General features: G+C 37.3%; 1 protein-coding gene across 3 annotated transcripts in view; it reads left to right on the top strand.

Annotated features, from left to right (window-relative positions):
• The first annotated feature begins 2,487 nt into the window (after positions 1–2,487).
• LOC138695713 (zinc finger protein 235-like) overlaps positions 2,488–19,444 on the top strand; it is a 34,426-nt gene continuing 17,469 nt past the window's right edge. Inside the window, exons 1-5 of one of the 3 annotated variants that reach the window (XM_069819832.1) lie at positions 2,488–2,563; positions 9,748–9,833; positions 10,449–10,577; positions 10,684–10,754; positions 15,916–17,161. In XM_069819832.1, the coding sequence (XP_069675933.1) occupies positions 9,753–9,833; positions 10,449–10,577; positions 10,684–10,754; positions 15,916–16,990 (1,356 nt within the window). In that variant the 5' untranslated portion in view covers positions 2,488–2,563; positions 9,748–9,752 and the 3' untranslated portion in view covers positions 16,991–17,161. Of the gene's footprint in view, positions 2,564–9,747; positions 9,834–10,448; positions 10,582–10,683; positions 10,755–15,915; positions 17,162–19,444 lie in introns of those variants that run through there. The other 2 variants (XM_069819828.1, XM_069819829.1) reach the window with 2 other exon arrangements.

Genomic DNA, 19,444 nt, shown 5'->3' with positions numbered 1-19,444 from the left:
CTGGAATGTCAGGGACTCTTCCTCCATTAATCAATTCTATCAACAGTACATTGGAAATTAATTTCGAAACATTTCCTTGTGTGTAATCGAAGGTTTCCTAAGGTGGTTCCTTTTCCAGATTTTTAAGTATTGTACTTAAATGATACCGCAGTATGGACAGCTGCATGCACAGCAAGAATTAATTTTTTTTTTGTTTTCCATCTGATACAGCAATAATACCAGAAAAATAGGAAAGTATGGGAATAAGTTTTATTAGCTTGGTATAAATTCCAATTCTATAATTTCCAAAATGTTTCACGAAGAGTTAAGGATATTAGAATTATGATATCCCTATTTACTTTGAATCCGTGATTCTCGACATTTTCAGTAACACAGAAAAACACTAAGTATGGTACATACCAACTGTTCCGAGCTTTTTCTGGATTCAGAAAAGTTACATTTCGTAGATGCTGTTTTGTTTTAGCGTGCTTTTCTAGAACTGTTTTGTGTGCTCGCAGATTAATTTTGCAGACAGAACATCTGTCTTCTTTGTTTGGGTTCGAATCTTTGGCTTCCTTCAGCCAACTTAGTTTGCATAACAAGTAATATTAAGTGTATATGTCTAATACTTAAAAAAAATTAAGATAAAAGTAACTTAGTTACACATTTCTCACAGTGACAATTTAAATAAACTGATTGTATTGTTACCTTTAAATATTGGAAGATTTTTCCATTGTTTCCTTATTTCTTTTCAAATGTTCCAGTTGTTACACAGACTTACACCTGGCACTATTAACTACACAACTTGTCACTATGAAGGAAATGAACAAAATCTTAATAATTCTGTAAGAAGTTAAGAACTACGTCTGCCAGCCACTTGATATCAGCCAATATTGCAACTATATCATAATTTAATTCATTGCAGCATGTACTACACTATAATTGCCTATATGACTTCAGGCTTTCTCAGCGTTGATTCATAATGATGGATTCACGGGCTATCAGCCGAGTTAAAGTTGTGGAATACTCCAACTTTCGGCTACCGACTCTGTAGCCATCTTCAGGGAACTGATGACACCGATGTCTGAATGTCTCTCATATATATATATATATATATATATATATATAAATTGGTTCGGTCAGATGATGCGGGATTGGCTAGTGGTGGGACCAATCCGAGGCCGGGAATTCTGTATGTTCATAAGCTCCGCCCCTGCCGGGGTTCCTCTTGTGATGTTGGCGGATGGCAAGCTTGGATCGGCTGCCTTGGCTAGGTGCTGGTCCTCGGTACTCGGTGCAGGTTCTCGTGAGGGTTTTAGTCTGTTCAAGGCCTTGCTGAGCTGCAGGTCACCGTCCCTGTTGAAGTTGTTCTTTTCTAATGTAATTTCAATGGCCTTCAGGATTACTCGTTACCAATAGTGCTTGGGTTTCTTCACGATCTCAATCTGGTCGATCAGGATCCTGTGCTCGTTTTCTGTGCTGTGTTGAGCCTCGGCTGATTCCTCACGGTAATGTAGTTTGAGGTGTCTCTTGTGTTCTGTCGTCTGTAGTGCGACCAGTCTGCCTTATGTGTGTTTGTCCGCATTCAATGGGATCTTGTATTTATAATATAATACTTCATTTATGGTACAAAAAATAACATAATTGGCTTAGTAATATAATATTACTTATGAAAATGTTGTATTATACTTCTCAGTTCAACTTAATGTAATGTAACAATTGCCAGAAGGTTCTCAGCACGTTAAATAATATTGTTGCAGTGTATTTTTTTTGTAAAGTTGTCTGAAACAAAGCCGAGAACTCGCTCCTCAACAGTGACTGAGTTTTCAGTTCATTTTAAGAAACGCCCACTTCCAATTATTTTTCATTATTGAATTAAATATAAGATCAAGATTTATTATACCAATTGTAGTAATTTAATCATATTGTGCATACTAGTGTCAGTTGCTCACAATTTATTAGGCCTACTAAGTACATTAATTAATCACTGCCATGGAATATAGTGAAGACAATACATGTCACATCAGCAAACATGGAAAATGATACAGCGCAACAATAATACTGCAACTGTCCAACTGACCTGGCTGAGAACCAGAGAAGAATGAAATTTTTCTGACTACACCAGCATTTAACATTTGCGAGGAAAATAAAACGAGAAAATAAACATAAAATAGTAATATTACTAATAACAAGAATAATAATTTGAATTATAGAATGTGTATTTTTAAAACTAATAAGTAAAGAAAATAAAATAATCGATTGCGTCAGTTTTTCTATGTCGCCAGAATTTCGCAAAATTCCAGGAAAAAGTCGCCCAAATGGCGATAGTCGCAATTCTTAAAAAATAGGCCGCAAAATCTTTATGTATTCCAAACGGCGAAATATCGCCCAATTGGCAACCCTGGCTTAGCCAGAGTCAATGAGTTTGTAAATATTACAAACTCTTTGGCCAGAGTCGGACATTTTATGAAATGGCACTGCTGCATTGGCGATCTAAGTGGCAGGAATTTGATTTGTTTGCAATGTATTAATGTACTGTTTCCGTTAAGCCTGGATTGTTATTCAGAGAGTTTCAACACAGATGGTACTGTCTTAATATTATTTTATTGAGTATTTTGATAATATTTACCCATTTAGTAAATTATAGCTTTATGTCAGATATTATATTGTATATAAATTTCAATCTAAAACAGACGGCGCAGTTTCAACATGTTTGCAATGGCAATGAATAAACTATAAATAAAAAAAAACATAAAGGTTCAAATAGTTAATTAATTGCTATTATGAGTGCTGTACTTAAGTGTAAATAATTTTGGGATAGTAAGTGTGCAATTATGATTAACTTTTGTCAGTGCTGGTCACATTATTTTTATGATGGTCAAGTCGGCCTAATGGCGTTTCGCAATGACATATTTTGTTCTTATATACCGCCATACATGGCGACTCGTTGTATTGTCTTGTCCGTACTTTATACATGAACATAATAGAAGGAAGGAAATTGGTTTTGTTCTGTTTTGTCATGTCGTACTTTTGTATGTTACGTATTGGCTAACCTGCTTAGTTGCACGTCGTGGTCGTAGAAATGGCTGTCACCACATTTCGATTCTACGTTATGCCGGAAATAATATACATTTAAGATTGTGTTTATGCGAGCCGCGACAGAATTTATTATGTGGTAATGTGTATAATGCAATAAGTGACCATTGGAACAATAATTTAACGAAGGACTATGAACTATTTGTTAATTATGAAGGTTGTATAAGTTCGCTGAGTTCTACGTGATTTTTTCGAATACTATAATGGCGGTATTTGCAGTATTTAGCAGAATGTCAATAAACATGGCGTGCCCGTTACTACTACACGAGGTAAGACGATTTCCTTCCGCAATCGATAATATCCATAATTTCAATCAAACCTCCTTTATTCTAGGTATATGAAACATAAACGAAAAAGGAGTTAAATAATTTATAACAATACGTATAATTATTAATTCGGCATTTGCTAGTAGAAATGAGAAGTTCATTGGCAGTTACGATAAAAGAAAAAGACAACCTGCTCAATTGGTCGTTAGAGGACAATTATATCTTAAAATACTAAAAAGGTCAGATTTGTCTCCGTTTGCCGAATGCTCATCATCATGCTTACGAAAAGACACTTTTCAGTGCCAATAAATTGTGTCCACAAGGTTGGAATTTTGAAGAATGAGGGAAAGGAAGGAATCCGTGTTCTGAAATGTATCCGAGTTGGTACTGCAGAAACAACGACGATATACGAATCTGTGACAGGTTAGGTTATTTATTCAAGGTAGAGCATCCACCCGCCACTATAAATGAATATTGCACACTTTTATTACTGCCAATGTGGCACTGTAAACGAATTTCAACATTTTCATCACAGTCACAACACTTTTCACTTTTTATTGCACTACATATCGCATTAAGTATTGCACAAAGAACACACTTGGACGAAATGTATAAATTATCAAATGTCGTTTCAGCAAGTCACGCCTCTAAGCATCGTGCTCATCAATTGCCCCGAATTCTTTAGCGGTGGGGTACATGTAGCACTGGTGTACTGTTTGTGTATTATCACCAACTAAGGACATAAACGTTTCTTTAAATGACACCCATTATTGAAATGTAACTTACCTGAAACTTTTGGGATCCTAAGTTATGGCAACTTAACCTCTGTCACTGACTCTGCTTTATTGTTACATTGAACGATTTCGTGTTCCTCCATTGTCGACTGTAAGAAGCTAACAGCCTTCCAGTAGCTATCTTTCATGTGTTTACATTTGCCATATTTACTACTTAGGCTAAATCGGGAAGGTTACTTATGAACTAGTCACTAGAGGAAATTCCTGAAATACCTTGAGAATGCCTAGGATTTATAGTATGGAACAGTGGAAATTGGATGTGACCCCTGGGAGAGCTGTATGCTCACCCAGTCTGCCCAAATACATACCTTACATATCAAGTTCGTCGTGCGTCAATGGATAACACCGCCGTATTTCCTAAATGTGAAAATTTACTCCTGAAGAATCTTTTCAGCATTGAGATGGATTAAATCAAAAGTAACTGATATAGATAGCATTACCATTATTCTAGTAAACAATATCTAGCATATAATGTTACCTACACTGATACACATTTTTAATGCCTCTATTACCACTGCAGCTTTCCCCAATATTTGGAAAAAGCCTATATACATCCCATTTCTAAAGTCAAAACCCCATCAGTACCTCGTGACTACCATCCTATCAGCTTTTTACCTGCCCTGTCGAAGGCACTGGAACGAATCATTCACAAGCAACTTTCTGATAATCTGAACGAGCACAATCTTCTGGATTGGTATCAATCTGGCTTCTGTGTACAACGTAGTACTGCTGCTGCCATTGTAAAAGTAACTGAAGACATTCGTGAAGCAATGGTAGCTGTGACTGACACTTCTAGACGTCACAAATGCATTCAGTTCCGTGAACATAGACTTGCTCCACTGCAAACTGCACCTCTCTGACAACTCAGTTACCTGGTTCTCCTATCTTTATTACCGTCAGCAGTATGTAATTTTTACTTACTTACTTACAAATGGCTTTTAAGGAACCCGAAGGTTCATTGCCGCCCTCACATAAGCCCGCCAGCGGTCCCTATCCTGTGCAAGATTAATCAAGTCTCTATCATCATACCCCCACCTCCCTCAAATCCATTTTAATGTCCTCCCATCTACGTCTCGGCCTCCCTAAAGGTCTTTTTCCCCTCCGGTCTCCCAACTAACACTCTGTATGCATTTCTGGATTCGCCCATACGTGCTACATGCCCTGCCCATCTCAAACGTCTGGATTTAATGTTCCTAATTATGTCAGGTGAAGAATACAATGCGTGCAGTTCTGTGTTGTGTAACTTTCTCCATCCTCCTGTAACTTCATCCCGCTTAGCCCCAAATATTTTCCTAAGCACCTTATTCTCAAACACCCTTAACCTATGTTCCTCTCTCAGAGTGAGAGTCCAAGTTTCAACATCATACAGAAGAACCGGTAATGTAACTGTTTTATAAATTCTAACTTTCAGATTTTTGGACAGCAGACTGGATGATAAGAGCTTCTCAACCGAATAATAACAGGCATTTCTCATATTTATTCTGCGTTTAATTTCCTCCCGAGTGTCATTTATATTTGTTACTGTTGCTCCAAGATATTTGAATTTTTCCACCTCTTCGAAGCATAAATCTCCAATCTTTATATTTCCATTTCGTACAATATTCTGGTCACGAGACATAATCATATACTTTGTCTTTTCGGGATTTACTTCCAAACCGATCGCTCTACTTGCTTCGAGTAAAATATCCGTGTTTTCCCTAATCGTTTGTGTATTTTCTCCTAACATATTCACGTCATCCGCATAGACAAGAAGCTGCCTGTTATCCTGAACTTTCCTAATGGCATATTCTAAGCGAAGTTAAAAAGTAAAGGTGATAGTGCATCTCCCTGCTTTAGCCCGCAGTGAATTGGAAAAGCATCAGATAGAAACTGACCTATACGGACTCTGCTGTATGTTTCACTGAGACACATTTTAATTAATCGAACTAGTTTCTTGGGAATACCAAATTCAATAAGAATATCATATAATACTTCCCTCTTAACCGAGTCATATGCCTTTTTTAAATCTATGAATAACTGATGTACTGTACCCTTATACTCCCAATTTTTCTCCATTATCTGTCGAATACAAAAAATCTGATCAATAGTCGATCTATTACGCCGAAAACCATGACCAATATTCAACTTGGTGAGTAGTGAACGTGGGGATACCCCAGGGGTTCGTATTGGGGCCTCTTCTATTTGCAATGTATATAATGACATCTCAGACTAAAACACAGTAAATACATTCTCTATGCTGATGTTGCCATTATGTATGCACATACGCGATCCTATTCTTCCTAATACACATCATTTTAATAATTTTGCTAAATGTTGACATGAGTTTCAAGTTCACTTCAGTTTGGTCATCCATTCCTTAACCTCAAACAACACTCATAACAAACTATCTAAAAATTGTAACTATCCTCACTAATATCATATTTCAGAACTTCCCTACATCATTTTCTAAAATTTAGTTCTTTGCCTTATACTTCTACCGATATCTATATTAATTAACTAGACAATGTTTTAAATTTCCCAACATCCATTTCAATTCTGTTACTTCCTAACTGATCTCTATGTCCAAGTTCTCTTAAACACTCTTTCATCACACTAAACACGATTTATCAACATTAAGTTACATCACCAAACTACTATATTACAATCTGTTAATTTCAAATGTCATTTTTCTTTCTGACATTTTATTTATTTTATTCTGCTCATGCACCAACTTCTTAAATTGTAACTTTTTTTTGTTCCTTAATTCCACCCAACATCGATAACAGACTGCTCTGTGGTGACGAAAGCATAATCTCCTCTCCTCTCCTCTCATCCTTGTCGAATCCTGGCATCTTCTCTGAAAGCTAACTGCACCTTCCCGTAAAGCTCTCTTGTTTCTTGCCTCCTGCTGACTCACGTTGTCTCTTACACCATATGTTTCCGCATTGTCCTGATCGGTCCACTATTCCACTTGCTCAGCAGATTTCTGACTCTGACTCTTATCATCTGTAATTTTTTTTATCAAGGACTCGTCAATAATTCCGTCAATTCTTGGCAAATTGGTTGCCCTCATAAAGGGCTGTGGGTTGATTTCGATAATCGATATGCATCAGCAGTCAAGTGCTACTGAGCTCCATTTCCGGCCTGTATAAGAACACACAATAATTATTTTGGATCAAGTTATTTAATTTTGTTTTGTGCAGCAAATCTCCTATGTCGCGCATATTTTCAGCTCATATTTTGCTAATAGGAAATTTTTCCATGAATACAAACTCACCGAAAATGTAATTTAGATTTATCCTCTTTGTCCTGCGTGGTTCCCCCTGTAATAATCACTGGGCTGCTAGTATTGAATATGACTTACATAAAAAAGGTATTTGCCCTGAAATCCACACCAATATTCAATAGCCCCAGTTACAATATGATCTAAATACTGCAACAATAAATTGTCACCTTCCTACTACATGTGAAACATGAGGTGTCAGAATTTTATGACAATTTTACAAATATGTAGAATTGTCAACAAATTAATTGAGACTTGTCTGTTTCATAAATTTAAATGTATCAGAAAAATCTTGACAAATTGTAAAATTTTACATGTCATGGTGAACTTTAATGAAACAGAAATCTGACAAATTTTCATAATGCTTTGTGAAACAGAAATTTGAAAATTTGTAGAATCGTCATTTGTTATTTGTCAGAATAACGGTATTACCATTGTCAAGTTTTATGAAATAGGCCCCTCCCTGGTCTCTGATATGAGCTTTAATCTCGTCCATACTTCATTCTGCTGACCCGATCATTCCAACTCGTTTATAATGTTCAGTATTCAATCTATTAGGGGACGAAATATGTACATAATTATTCTTCTCTCTTGTCAGGTAATTTTTACCTTTGGATACCTGGGATTTCTGTGAATTGAGGTTCCTCTGACAATACTCTAAGTCATATAGTTTTCAATTTATCTTTATTTTATCCTTCACTAAGATCGCAAACTGAACCCTCGATTTAGCCGCTTTCATAAATGGTGGTAACGATTTTCTCTTACTCCTTGTAGTCCTGCTCAAATTTTTAAGTTCCTACTTCTCAGCATATTCAAGTGATAAGATAAATATTTTTGCCCTCATACTCGTAAATTTCACTATTGTGGGACGATTCTTCCCTCTTCCAATACTGAAGGTTTCTTCAATATGATCATTGTTCAGGTTCAGGCCAAAAATCTCATTACACAGTTGAGTTACTAAATTATATGTTTCTATTCCATTTTCTTCTTCCATTCCAAAAATATTTTCTTCCTCAGACTATCATATAGAAGAAACTGTTGATTCGATTTACTTACATTAAATTGCCGATCTTGCTCTGTTTTGCTGTAGGTTGATTAGTCTTAATATTTTGGCTTTCGGGCATTTTTACTAAAACTTCATTTTGTATTTCTCCCATATTTTATCCCCTAATTTCATGTGGATTTGCATTAGGCGACCTCCTAGCTATGTCCTTTATTCTTCACGTCACCTCTCGTGCTTCCACTGCAGCACTGTGTGGTGGATGAAGATGTGCAACAAGGTCAATTTTGTATTTATGTTTTCCAAATCTACATTTGTAATGCAATGTGCATTACAGTTTGACCTGTGTCCACATTGCCAGTATAGCCTCCTCCCTATTTGTGTTGTATGAGTGATGTTGGTAACAGTAGCAGTCTTTTACTAGCAATGGTTTGTTTCTTTTCGACACTTAAACACATTGATGTACCATATGCATATCCATGACATCATATGTCCATTTCTTGTGATTTTTTTTTTTTTTTATTATTTACCGACAATGGACAAAAATGTTCTGGACCTACTTTTTTGGACTTAAGTGCTCTGAACGAATAAGTTTGGATATGGATGAACATTTATGAAAGCAGAGAGGCCACAACATTTTTTGCAGTATATTTCCTCTTATTTTTTCTCCATGAATGTGAATGTATAAATGTTTGGCATTCTTTTGTACATTATGTGTCTACAGCATTCAGATTGTGTATTTGGTTGGAGTGTTCTACTTTCTTTTTGTCTTTGAAATTTAATGTGATTTACATGTGAGGACTACTGTCATTTTTCATGTATTGCTGAAAACACGAAGAGCCACCCAGATGTCGTTGAGGGTTTTTGTTTCTCCAGACTTAGAACCAAAACAAACACACACACACACACATACACGTCTACCTGTTTCAGCCTTACATTTACCTGGAAGTCTTAATTGTCACCAAGTTTAAATATTTGTATTGTTCTGCTTGTTCTGTAGTATCAGAGGTTCAAAATGCGAAGCATGGTACATGATCGAATTGTTTGAAGCAATATTGTGCTAAGAAATGTCACATATTCCTTCATAGTTAATAAATTAATATTTTACACATATCGGTGGTGGGTTGCAAGGAGTAGTGAAGTGCATTCCATAACCTCCCTACTCAACCCCATCCTCACCTTCCTATGGTGCAACCTGTTTTTAACAAACGAGGCTCTGGGGACCGAGTCACAGAGTTATAACTGTTTCATCAAAAAGGAGGAAATGCCATTTCCGCATGCTGGCCTGCCACGGCATTCATAAGTATCGTCTGCACAGCACTGGACAGTAATTATCTCGCGTTGTTTCAGTTGTAATGGATGTCATCAAGACAGAACCCGAGGTCGACCCGTTGACTGTACATCCATGCAGTGATGCAGTTAAAGAAGAGCCAGCAGTAAGTGTGCAGAGAAGGGTTCCCGTACCTTCAGTATTGTTTAAATGCTATTCTATCATTACGTTACTGAACCTGTAGTTTACAAGCTGAATAATACCAGTTCTACAACTAGCTACATTTCTACTAATCTAAAAATGTACTTGTAGGAGTTGCATTGTCAACACAAAATCAAGGTACAATGCACTCGTAAAGATTTATATGGTTAAGTACTCTTTGTCCCTTGTGGAAACTCACGAATGGTGAGAAGATTTCTAAATTCATTCTTCTTTTTTTAAGTAATATGTCTAAGCAAGCGTTACAGCATTATGTTACATATGAGTGAGTGTAATATCCAAATTTTTCGGAATCCTGTGTCATTGTTCCATCTGCAAGAACCACACGCTGTCGTGAGGTGACGTAACTTTCTTACACTCAGCCGTAGGAAGACAAACTCTGAAAGAAGATAATGCTCTTCTACTTATGTTGATAATGATGACATAAGCTGAATGGAGTCTGCGTGCTGTACAACTGGAATGAAACCCAGCATTGCTGCTTCAGTGTAAGTGTCATTGCTGCAAAAATCTGCTAAGAAGCAATATCGAATTGAACATAATAAGGCATGTCTGCATTCCACAGGAAGATACAACATTGAAGGACAAGGACCCTAGTTATGGCATCAAGCGGGAAATGAAAATTGAGGAATTTCCAGTGCCAGCTACGTCATATTCGTACACCAAGTGCACGCCATTGACGAAGCACCCTCCAGTAGGTATAGTGACACTACGATGCTGAATTGTTTAATTTCATTGCCCACGCCTGACTTGTTAATCTCTTCTGCATCAATCTATTGTGTCTTATTGTTTACTTTTAGGAAGAATCACTTGGCGATGTTGCAGTGAAAGAGGAGACTAAGCTGGATATAACGATAGAGGAATCTGAGAGGTGAGTGCAGTCTGCAGTTTATACAGAAATGGATTTTCTCGCTTATGTAAATGTTGATTTGATCTTGTGATTGTGCTAGGTCTACCATTTGTGTAATCTCTGCAGTTGTTGAGTACCGTTGCACATATTGGCGATGGAGCAGATGCAAAGAGATGCATTACTCATTCAGTCAGTAATTTTGACAGTGCACATGGGCACCTTGCCAACGCTGAATATTTGCTAAGAGAGTACCGGGATGTTGCTGCTGACGATTCTAAAACTATTCTTTTCTCGCTCTGGATGGGCAAAAACTTGGCCTTTAAATAGTGTAGTGCGATCTCTGTTCTTTTGTAACAACTTGCATGTTAAGGTTTTACAAAGCGCACGCTTCTTGTATTGCATTTCCTCCATGAATGTTACGTGGTATATTTTTAGTATTCTTCAATAATTTCTGTCCACAGCGTGTGCACAATATACAAGATATTATACAGCGAATTGTACTTACAGAGGGAATTCTGGTCTTTCTTAGTGTTCGAGTTTAATGCAGCCAACATTTCCTTACAATTATCATAATTTTGATTTCCATCAAAGACACGTAATTCCTTCAGATGACAGGCATTCCTTTCCTTATTATAGCCATAGGAACTATAAATACATTTATTAATATTGTGAACTTCTTTCAATGTGAAAAGACTACGTACATGTCTCGTTATATCAGGTTTCAAGTTTTTTTATCATGATCATAACTTTGGATTGTGTTAGAGTTATATAAAAAGAAACTTTCCACATTTGAGCTGTTTAGGTTTGTACTTATAAACCCTTGAGGCAGATGTACGATCCTGCTGTTTATGCACATATTCCCACCGGCCGATACATAATCCGCCATGTTTACATGCCTGTAATTCCTGTTTCAATCATGTGATGTCAACAAAGTCACACCAAGTTACAAATGACACACTTTCCATCACAGGCCGATATTTAGCACTATAGATAAACAGTATATTTGTATCGATTTCAGTGTATCAGTATCATTAATTGTAACAAGTGTAAAAAGAGAGCGTAATGTTCTTTTTTTTATTTACGTAATTGACAAATTTTATGCTGAACGCTATCAAAATGTGTAATGGAGTTCATAAATATGTGACCTGTATATATTTTCCTGACTGAGATTTAGCATTTACAAATTCGTGACAAATTAAGAATTTTAATTTGAAAAATATTAGCGTCTTAAACAAGTTCTCTTTAATAACTGTGGAGTAAAATGTTTAACGAGTATATGGGAATTTTTTTACGGATATGTCCTTCAGCAATATAAAAGTTTTGTACTTATATCTTCAAAATTGTGGTGAGTGCGATGACGTCCTTCCTTGTGGTAAAGTGTGCGTGACATTTCTATAATTGTGAACGTGACTGGGGTACAAAAATGAATGTGTTGACACGTATTGTGTGAAATATATTGCATGTTTTTGCACAGTTGAGGGATTGATACTTCTAGATGGTCCAGGTGACCTTTTGCTGCCATTTGTTCTGTAACTTTTGTTTGCAGCGTCATGAATACAGATGAGATTGCAACTCTTGAGGGAGATAATTATCTGTCCTCCGAGGATTCTCCGTGTGAAAATCAACCCCACTTCCAGGTTTACGACGACTTGGTGAGAAGAAAGCAAACCTTACTGCCACAGTCAGGTCGTCACGTAGACATCACGTCACTCAAGTGCGATGTGTGTGGGAAATGTTTTTCAACAGCTGAAGATCTGACAGTTCATGAGCGCATACACACAGGCATGCAGCTGTATACATGTGACATCTGCGGCAAGACTTTCTCACGGTCAGGACATCTGACAGCTCATTCGCGCACGCACACAGGCGAGAAACCTTTCACGTGCGACGTCTGCGGCAAGTGTTTCTCGTTGATGAATGGGCTCAGAGTGCACAAACGCACGCACTCTGGTGTTAAATCGTTCAAGTGCGACGTCTGTGGCAAATGTTTTCTATTAATTGGTGGCCTCAGGGCTCACGAACGCACGCACTCAGGCGTAAAGCCCTTCAAATGCGATATCTGTGGGAAATGCTTCTCACTGTCGGGACACCTGAAAGCGCATGCGCTAACCCACACAGGGGAGAAGGCATTCAAATGCGATGTCTGTGGGAAACTTTTCTCGTTAATCTGTTCTCTCAAAGTTCATGAACGCACCCACACAGGAGAGAAGCCATTCAAGTGTCATATTTGTGGAAAATGTTTCTCACGATCTGGAGTTCTCAAAACACATTCACTCACACATACTGATAAAAGGCCATTCAAGTGTGACGTATGCGGTGTGTTTTTCAAACGGTCAGGAAGCCTGAAAGTGCATTCACGCAAGCATTCAGAGCAAAGTAATCGGAATGCAGATTCTGTATGAACTCTGTGATCACAGTACAAAGAAGTACTTTGATACATTTCTCTCTCTCTCGACTGTAATATTCCAATTGCTGCATACTTAGGTACAACAGTTATCAAGTCTGTTATAAAACGCATAGATATGAAACATCATTGTTTACTAGCAGACCCCAGTTCAAATCCTGGTTGAGATTTTTGCGGGGTTTTCTCTCCTCCCATTAAGAGCGAATGCTGGGTAACGTTTTGTGCTTATTTCACCTCCATATCATTCAGACGCAAGATGACCATAGCCGTTAATAAAGCGTCGTAAAAAAAACTGTTTGGGACAGTTTACAGATAATTATTTCCTCCATTGTGTTGCATATTTTGTGATTTTGAGGTCCTATGCTCATGAGAGTCGCTTGCCATCACTGAGAATATGAAATGCTGATTGTGAAAAATAATCATCACATATATCGCAATAAAGGTGGTAACTTGGAAATTGTAGCTTGTATCACGTTTATAATTCCTGATATAAACACTGCTCATAACATTGATATATCAATTATTCGTCTGAATTTTTGTCACAGTGATTTTGCTATATCCCTATTGTGTTCAACATTGCTTACAAGGCTTTTAATGTAGCATTTTGTAAAGTGAATCTGCTCCTTAACGAGTTGCAGTGAAACAGGGTATACTGTATAGATTGCACTTTTATATTTACTACTTAAAGTTTGCAATGTAAATGAAAGTAATCGCTTTAAATCTAATTTCCATAAATATGGTGATGAATGATATACATAGATTGAATTGCGATGTTTTCACATAATTGTGTACGATTTATCAAGCTTCCAAGCCGAAAATCTTGAAAAACATTACAGCAACTTCTAATATTGTACCTCCGAGAACAAAGAGCAATGCATATTATATGAAAATGTTTAGTTATAATACTGTTACAATTTACTATATAATATTTTACTTTTGTAACGCAAGTTTTGATGATTGATTAGGATTATTTCAAAACTTCATTATAGGGTCAACAATTAGGACATTCGTGTTGTTTTGCGAAGTTACTGAATCTGCCAGTCTCTCCATAACAGTCAAATTCTATATTTTCCAGTAGTCGTCTTATTTTAATTTGTAACGGAAGTAATCAGTAAGGGTTTGTGACAGCAACTGCAGGGTTGGCGTCTCTTTACCACAAAGGATCCATCTGTAGCCTATTGCGCGAAGATTACTGATTTTATACTTGCAATCCATTCCAGTGATGAGAGGAAACGAAACCTACTTTCTGGAAATGTCTTCTTTTTCTGGACTCCAATCCCTTGCCATTCGTGTTCCATGACTAGGCTTGATATGATGTTTATTTTAAATTATGATCAATTTTTTGTGAAGTCCAAATTGCCTCTCCAGACCTTGCCGACAAACTTTAATTTCATTTCCAAAAACGAAAGGATTTCTTAATAATTGAAGTTTCTTCATTACACAGTCATTTGTCCTATCTTCCTCTGTAGGCATTTTCCAGACACCCTGTATTGGATATTGAGCCTACAGAGGAGGAATAGTAAATATTTTATTGGGTGATAGTATGAGTAAGCTTGTTGCATGCAAGTTATAAATCTGCCGAGGATTGGACCCCGGTCCACTGAGTCCAGCATTCTAGTCACCAGATCATGGCGACAGCTTAAAACATTGATTTAATAAATGAATTACATTGTTGTCCTGTTCGTATTTTGTTTTTATTCAGTTCTGTGTGCATAGAGTTTTGTTTCCTGTTTCCTTCAAACATCCCTGTAAATTTGTCACTGACATAAGAAACGATAAACTGAACATTACAGTGAGATGAATTGTGACAGGTCGCAGACAGTCGAGTGTTTTCAGCTCTCTTTTTTATGTATTATGTATGTATTCACACTGCAATGGGTATATACCCGGTGGCAGTGGTAACTAATTACACTCAATAATGACAATAATAAACACAATTAATAATACTAATAATTAATACTACCAATAATAATAATAACAGGGAATATACTAAATTAAATGAAACGATCACTTAAAATAACATCTGAAATATTCTAATTTGTATCTTAAAACTAAGATCGAACTAAAACCCACGAGTATATGTTCATATCTGCACAAGTACCTTTCAACATTACACTTATTTCGCTGTCAACTCACTCACTGTACTGGAACTACGACACATTTCACTGTTCAAATACTTTGCACTGCCACTATAAACTATAAAGCTTCACTGACAGGAACACGTTTCACTTACACAACACACTTCACTGACACAACACACTTCACTGTTACAACACACTTCTGACACGACATAATTCTTCACTGGTAGAACACTTCAATAACAAAATATCAATTACACAAAATTATGACTTCAGAATCAGTATAAAATTAATAGATTTAATGAACCTTAGATTTTTTAATTGTTTTCATACTTATCATCATGATCATACTGTAGTTCCATCAGGTGCGTAGGGCACCTTTAACAGCTTTCCACAGCACGCGACTCCCTGCAGCAGCTTTCACTTTTCTCACAGATTTCCCAATGCTTGTCTCATCTTCTCCAGTCCCACGTGATCGTCCTACATATCTCGCACCTTGAGGATTCCGGTTTTCAGTTCATCACAGCCTTCTTTATATTAAACAAGCCCGGCTCTAATATCATACAAAACCTAGCATCAACTTGTTATTCTTTGAAGCCTTTTCAGCTTTTATTTCATAAGTGGAAAGTTTCTTGCATTGCAATATTTCATACTATCTTTTATTTTTGTCACTTTCTGTAATGGGAACTTCTGTTTACAGCGAGACGGAAATGCCTTGGCGAAAGTGCACAAGTGCTGATGATAGTGTCTCCTCGCAGAATGTGCTGGACCCTCCGCTATGCGAGCAGCTGCTTCTGAGAACGAACCAGTTGGAGTCACAGACTCGGAGTCATTCATTTAAGAGCGATATTTGTGGCCAGTTGTTATCAAGCAGTGGCAATTCGCACGCCCACACAGAGACGTTCAAATGCCACGTCTGCGGGAAATGTTGTTCATCAAGTAGAAAGCTGAAGGACCACATGCGTACTCACACGCGTGAAAAGTCATTCAAATGTCATTTTTGTGAAAAATCTTTCTCGTGTTCAGGACATCTGGTAGCTCATATTCGTACGCATACCGGCGAAAAACCATTCAGTTGCGATATCTGTGGCAAATACTTCTCAGTTTCTAGCGCTCTCAAGTCTCACCTCCGAACTCATACAGGCGAGAAATTATTTAAATGCGATATCTGCGGGAAGAGCTTATCAGATTTCCGAACTCTTAAGATCCACGAACGTATCCACACGGGCGAAAAGCCTTACAAATGCGATGTGTGTGGTAAATGTTTCTCACAGTCGAGTACGCTACTATCGCATGTGCGTATGCATAGAGGCGAGAAAGCATTCATGTGCGATGCGTGTGGGAAATTCTTTGCAAAGAAGGAAAATCTCAGAATTCATATTCGTACCCATACCGGGGAGAGACCGTTTAAATGCGATATCTGTGGGAAGTGTTGCTCGGATTTGGGGGCTCTGAGAGTTCATGAACGTACTCACGCTGGCTTGAAAGCATTCAAGTGCGAGATCTGCGGGAAATGTTTTTCAGAGTCTCGATACCTGAAAGCCCACATACATAGGCACACGGGACTGAAACCTTACAATTGCGAAATGTGCGGCAAATGTTTTTCAGAGTCTCAAGCTCTCAAATTGCATTTCCGAATGCACACGGGCGAAATGCCGTTTAAATGTGACGTCTGTGAAAAATGTTTTCCACGGTCAGGAAGTTTAAAAAAGCACGCACGTGTGCATACCACGGACAGTACCAACCAGCAAAGCGAACTTCCGAGGAAAAAATAGCTGACATCGTGTGGCAAGACGAACAGACTCGTCCTGCCAGGTAGTTGTTTGAAATATTTCTGTCTGAAAAGACTTGAAGTAGCGTTGTAGGTTGTGTTGGTTCTTAACACATGCAAAAGCCGTGTACATGTTTTGTTACATTTTATTTTTTCATGGTGTACATTTTAATAAATCTACACATTTTTTTTTTTATTTTAATTTCTTGTAACCTCTCTGTTCTTCTAATATGCACCTCATGTTCTATTATATTGTCTTACTCAGGCCTAGATTTTGCCTAGAGAGGCATTTTTCCCCATTTAAAGATCACTTAATTTTCGGAATGTCTCTTTTTCAGGATATAAAAGATTTCATGCAGCATTTAAAACATCACTAACAATATTTCTCAGAACGAGGTCAGCAGAACTCTTATCGCGTTGCATTATTGAGAACTAACTTGCTGGCATAATGTAAGCCGTCACACTGCACTCCTGACAGTCATTTGTAGCAATGAGGTAGATGGTGTGTGAGTGGGTGTTAATGTTTGTTTAGTGATTTCAAACAAAGTCATCACGCTAGTCATGAGTGACCAAAGAGTAAAACTGAGTAGACTAATGGTTAACATGCCTTACCGTGAAACAAGCGGACCAGGGTTCAAATCTTCCTTGGGACAATTTACCTGGTTGAAGTTTCTTCCGGGGATTTCCCTCAACCCAACAATAGCAAATGCTGGGTAACTTTCGACACTGGACCCAGGACTCATTTCGCCGGCATTATCTTCTTCATTTAATTCAGACGCTAGATTACCATAGCAGTTGAAAAGGCTGGATTTAAGATAATACTCATGGATTACAATACAGAAAAAGAGGGGGAGAAAGATAACAAAGAGGGAGCTCTTCTGAAAAGGGTTCCGAAAATTAGTCCTGAAAGAGGAAGTTCTTCCGAAAATTAGTTCTTACTTACTGGCTTTTAAGGAACTCGCAGGTTCATGCTGCCAACACATAAGCCCGCCATCGGTCCCTATCTTGTGCAAGATTAATCCAATCTATAATCATATCCCACCTCCCTCAAATCCATTATCCTCCTATCTACGTCTCGGCCTTCGCATAGGTCTTTTTCCCTCCGGTCTCTCGACAAACACTCTATATGCAATTCTAGGTTCGCCCATACGTGATACATGCCCTGCCCATCGATAATTAGTTCTATAATAATAATTTATTTATTTAATCTGGCAGAGCTAAGGCCAGTAGGCCTTCTCTTCCGCCCAGCCAGACTCTAATTCTAATTGAATACAATTGCTTACATAGTTATTACATTAACATCTATACCATAAAACAACATGAAAGTAAATAATTAGAGTTGGATAAGTAATGTCAGTGAGACAATAATAAACATTGGTAAGAAATAGTAGTAGTAATAATAATAATGAGATAATTTAAACATTTAATCTGTGATATATAGGGTATTTCAAAAGTCAATTCAAACATTAAACCGCTATAAATATAATATTTCAGATAGGGAAAAAACAAAAACATCACAGTGTTGGGCAAACAACGGGGTTTACAAAACATTGGGAAGATGTCCGCCGTTCTCTTCTTCAACGTACAGCATTCTGTCTGCGACACCATGCACAGCATTTTGCAGATAATGTCTTGGAATATTGGCAATTTCTTGCGAGATGGCATCTTTCAGTTGCAGTAGGGTTGTTGGATGTGTCGGGAAAACCCACCGTAACCTAGACACACGATCATAACACTCCTCAACATTATGCATTCCCTCCCACAGAACATCCTCATATTCATCTTCTTCACTGTGGCTTTCCTCGGACTTGGAATTCCCTACCGAGTAATGTCAGGGACTGTCAGACATCAAACCAATTCAATAGACTAACGAAATATTTTTCTAACAATTCTTGTTAACGGTAATAGCTGTTTTAGGTTTATCAATGCTTAATGGTTATATATAGGATATTTCAAAAGTAAGTTCAAACATTAAACTGCTATAAATATTATATTATTTGAGATACGGAAAAAAAAAACAAAAATATCACAGTGTTTGCACTAACATCTTTTTCAGAGAAAAGGGTAGAAAAGTCTTCAATCGCCGAAACGAGTGGATTAATGAGTACGCTTTTTTGCAGGTTTCTGCAACTTGAATGTTCCAATTTAAACTTTTATCCATATAAATACGATTCACTGAACGGAATTTGGGTGCCATATATTTTAATCAGGGACAGATTTGGTATGGTAATAGTGCTTAACAGACGTGAATGACCCAGAGTTATTGACTGTGATTTTTCCTGATTTAATTTAAGTCGGAATTTCCGTGTCCATGTCCAAATTGAGTCGAGATCGTCATTAATTTTAGTTATTTTGTCAGTGTGGAATTTTATATATATATTTGAAGATCGTCTGTATAGAGATGGTGTCGGCAGTACTTTAGAGATTCTGATGTCGTTTATATAAATTGTAAATAGTA

This window comes from Periplaneta americana, chromosome 3 (genome assembly GCF_040183065.1).
Source record: "Periplaneta americana isolate PAMFEO1 chromosome 3, P.americana_PAMFEO1_priV1, whole genome shotgun sequence".
NCBI lineage: Eukaryota > Metazoa > Arthropoda > Insecta > Blattodea > Blattidae > Periplaneta > Periplaneta americana.
Note: the sequence above shows the minus strand (reverse complement) of the source record. Positions and strands in the feature narration are given on the sequence as shown.